General features: G+C 41.8%; 1 protein-coding gene across 23 annotated transcripts in view; it reads right to left on the bottom strand.

The window, feature by feature from the left end:
- DLGAP1 (DLG associated protein 1) overlaps nucleotides 1-3,947 on the bottom strand; it is an 867,925-nt gene that overhangs the window by 3,388 nt on the left and 860,590 nt on the right. For 19 of the 23 annotated variants that reach the window (XM_072734994.1, XM_072734998.1, XM_072734996.1 and 16 more), the window contains one exon: nucleotides 2,992-3,144. In XM_072734994.1, the coding sequence (XP_072591095.1) occupies nucleotides 2,992-3,144 (153 nt within the window). Of the gene's footprint in view, nucleotides 1-2,349; nucleotides 3,145-3,947 lie in introns of those variants that run through there. The other 4 variants (XM_072735000.1, XM_072735016.1, XM_072735018.1 and 1 more) reach the window with 1 other exon arrangement.

Raw genomic sequence — 3,947 nt, 5'->3', positions numbered from 1 at the left:
CTGATCAAAGCAGAAGGTTCAGGACATTACACAGCTTCTCAGGACAAGCTTGGGGGAAACTGGGATAGGTCAGGAGTTAGAACACGCACACCTTTTTTTTTTTTTTTTTTTTCGGTTTTTGTTTTTGTTTTAAACCTAAGGGTGGTTAGTTCTGATCTGCACACCGTAAATATATATATATATATATATATATATTTTTCTTTATTATTCTGGCTTGGGTATTCAAAAGTTGCAGGGGGTGGGTGGGGAATGAATACCGGGAAGCTTAAGGTCAAGCGTAAGGCTGAACTGCAGAACTAGTCCCTCCAAGGGAGGATGTGGGTATCTAAAATGCCCCCAAGGACAGCCCGGGGGGGCGCAGCGGTTTAGCGCCGCCTTCAGCCTGGAGCGGATCCTGGCGACCCGGGATCGAGTCCCACGTCGGGCTCCCTGTGTGGGGCCTGCTTCTCCCTCTGCCTCTCTCTCTGTGTCTGTCCTGAATAAATAAAACCTTACAAATAAATAAATAAGTAAAATGCCCCCAAAGGCTGCAGCTCCCAGCACGTTTAGTGTGATCCTCCCTGGAGGATGGCTGGGGGGCGGGGGTGGGGGCGGGGGGCTCGGGCAGCGGCAGCCCCCTCTAAGGAGGCGAGGCAGCAGGTGCAAGCTGGGCTCAGAGTTTAAAAACATCCCCGCCCGCTCCACACCCAAACCTAAATGGCCCAAATGAGGAAGAAGAGATGGTAGGCCTGTGTGTGCTGTAGCTTTGCTGATGCCACGGTGAGCTATACCCGTTTGCACATCACACACAAACGCACAGCGATGTACTTTCTGGGGTCACCCCTGGAGAGAGGACACTGGTTGTTCCTATCCTGGGGAGAGGGGGCCCGGGAGGGAAGGCTGGATTCAGTTCCAGGATGGCTTCTAACACATCCCCCTGGGATGTCCCTCCTGAGGGCCTTCAGGATGGCTGTGGTGGCCCAGAAGGCAATCCCAGGGACAGACACTGCGCCCTGAAAATCTAACACTGAAAGAAGTTCCCCCTCAGCATCAGCAAACCGTGAAATGGTTGGATATTTTTCAATGCCACTGCAAAAACAAGAGCCATTCAACACTTGGGTCTCAGGAAAAAAAAAAATGCAGTGGGAAAGAAATGAATCTAAACCACCAAGGAATTGTAGGTTGGTGAGCTTTCGAGCTCCGAAAAGGTCTGTGTGAATCTGTTGTCTTCGTTCTCAGTGAAATACCTTCAATTCTCAGGACACAAACATGAAAGTTATCTTACAAAAGGGATTCTGTGATTCTCCAAAGGGCACTCTTTGTGTCTTGACACTTACACAGTCATTGCAGCAAATCCTCCTTGCTTGCCGGGGTGAAGTGCCTAGATAAATTTATTACCCTGGAGTTTGCCCACAAGCTGCTTAAGGTAGAATCTGCGTGGACAGAAAAGGGAGGTACGGAGTGCAAACAGTATTTGGCCAACTCTGATTGTGCTTGTTCGTTTCTTCCCCTCAAGTTCATGGGATGCTGAAAAGGTCTGGTCATAGACAAAGTGTACAAAAATTTAGAAATCAAGTTGGCTAATGACTCACTGTATAAATGTCAATAGGGTACATATGTCAGTTCTGAGCATCACAATTTTCGGATATTTTAAATCTTCATTGTTGGGTCACTTAGTGATATTTTGAAAAGTAAGAATATTGGAAACATTTTAGTCATATCCTCCTTTACTCATGCTTAAAAAAACTAATATTTGAAAAAAATCAATGAATGAGAAGTTAGATGGATCAACACTAGACACTAAATTACCAGTATATATGTACATCTGTAGCGTTTTCTTAAAATAAGAACAATTTAAAAGCTTATTTAGTAGGCAGTTTTTAAACACAGATTAAAGAAAACTAGATTGGGTGCAAATGTCTGGTCCCAAGTGAGAGGCCACACATATGTCAATGATCCTTTCATACTTAACACTAACACCCCCAGGTTGATGGTGACAGAATTGGAGATGAGGGACAATGACAATAACCCTACTGTCAATTATGCATTGGCCCTTGGGACTGGATTTCTTCTGGGAGTCTACTGACCCTATGAACCTGGATTCTATGATGGAGAGCAGCAGATTGGACTGGATTACTCTTAGCTCTCCCATGGGTAAAGGAGATCTGAAAAGGGCAGGGCCACCAATGCTTCATGGGAATAGCCAAGCCTAATTTTTAGAAGTTGAATCTCTTGGGAACTGTTTGACCTCAGGCCATAAGAGAGCAAAGGGTTAAAAAAGTCAAGAGTGACAGGCCAGCCTAGGGCGGTGGATATTGGATACCTGTGTGAGCCTGGTGGAACCACCATAATCAAATGTGAAAATTGCAGTTTATGAATTAAACTAAAAGATTTTGAGTCTTTATTTCTAAACTTTTGAATGAGGAACCCAGTGAGCAATATTCCCCAAAGGCAAATCAACCAAAAGTAGAACTCTTAAAAAAAAAAAAATCCCAACATTTATGATTACTGCGAAACTTTACGGTGTATATTTTAAAACTTGAACAACAGTGGTTTCTTTATTACTATATTTATGAAATGATTATCAAAGTCGGTTAGTTTTCAGGGCTTCCTATTTTTCTCAGAAACACATCCTAGGGGTGTAAGGAAGTTGAACTCTTTGCTCTACATAATCATGCACTGAAGATGTCATTTATTTTAGTTTAAAAAGCAAAATGGAGGCAGTTCCTTCCAGTGACTAAAATGGTTTAACTTAAAGTTTAATTAACAAAAAAGCCACATTCCCATTTTCCAATTCACAAAGACAGGTTTTTCTTTAAAAATATGCCTGAAACATATTACAGATAATATCCCAAGTGATTACTATGTAAACATTGTCATTACAATGAGATTAATATGATATCAGCTCCATTTCACATTGTAAACAGCAAGACTGAATGCAGAAGCCTATTTAGACTGTCCAGTGTTTGTGCAGGTTTTTAAATGAACCATACAAAATCTACATTGTTCTACCTTCTTGTCAAGAGGATCCATCTGTTTCCAATTATTGGCCTTTAACTGATGAAGTTCATCAAATTTCATACTAATATTTTCTATGGACAACTGCAGCATGTCCCAGAACCCCGCCAAATCCTGGGAGGTGGGCCTTGGATGAGCATTGGGATTCTGTACAAGAGAAAGAAAACATTCACGCTTTAGAGGTAGTCTGTGACAACAAGCACTAAAGGGCTATTTTCAAATATTTCAAATAACATAAAGGGGATGAGTTCCTGTCAGCTTTCAAATAGGAGATAAAAGTGAGGCTACAAATAGTAATACTATCATCCATCTATCATCTATCATCTCTCTCTCTCTCTCTCTCTCTCTCTCCCTCTCTCTCTATCATCTATCTATCAAGATTTATTAAGGAAGAATTGACAAATAACAACTGTAAAATATTTAAAGTGTACAACATGATGATTTGATATATTCACACATTGTATAAGGATGCATCCCATGGGGCACCTGGGTGACTCAGTGGTTGGGCGTCTGCATTTGGCTCAGGTGGGGTGATCCCAGGGTCCTGGGATGGAACTGCATCGGGCTCCCTGAGGGGAGCCTGCGTCTCCCTCTGCCTATGTCTCTGCCTTTCTCTGTGTGCCTCTCATGAATAAATAAAATCTTTTTTTAAAAAAAGGATGCATCCCATAGAATTAATAAACACATCCATCACATCACATATTTATCTTTTTGTATGTGTGTGAGAGAATTTAAAGTTCAACTCTCAGCAAATTTCAGTTATACAATACAGTGGTATCAGCCAGAGTCACCATGTTTGCACATTTAAATCTTCAGACTTTATTCATCTTATAACCGAAAATCTGTACCTTTTTTAACAATCTCTCCCCTTCTCCCCACCCCCAAACTCCTGGCAACCACTTTTCTACTCTCTTTTTCTATGGTTTCGATGCTTTTTAAAAGATTCTATT

This window comes from Vulpes vulpes, chromosome 13 (genome assembly GCF_048418805.1).
Source record: "Vulpes vulpes isolate BD-2025 chromosome 13, VulVul3, whole genome shotgun sequence".
In the NCBI taxonomy this organism is placed as follows: Eukaryota; Metazoa; Chordata; class Mammalia; order Carnivora; family Canidae; genus Vulpes; species Vulpes vulpes.
The sequence above is the reverse complement of the archived record's forward strand: the minus strand, read 5'-3'. Positions and strand labels throughout refer to the sequence as shown.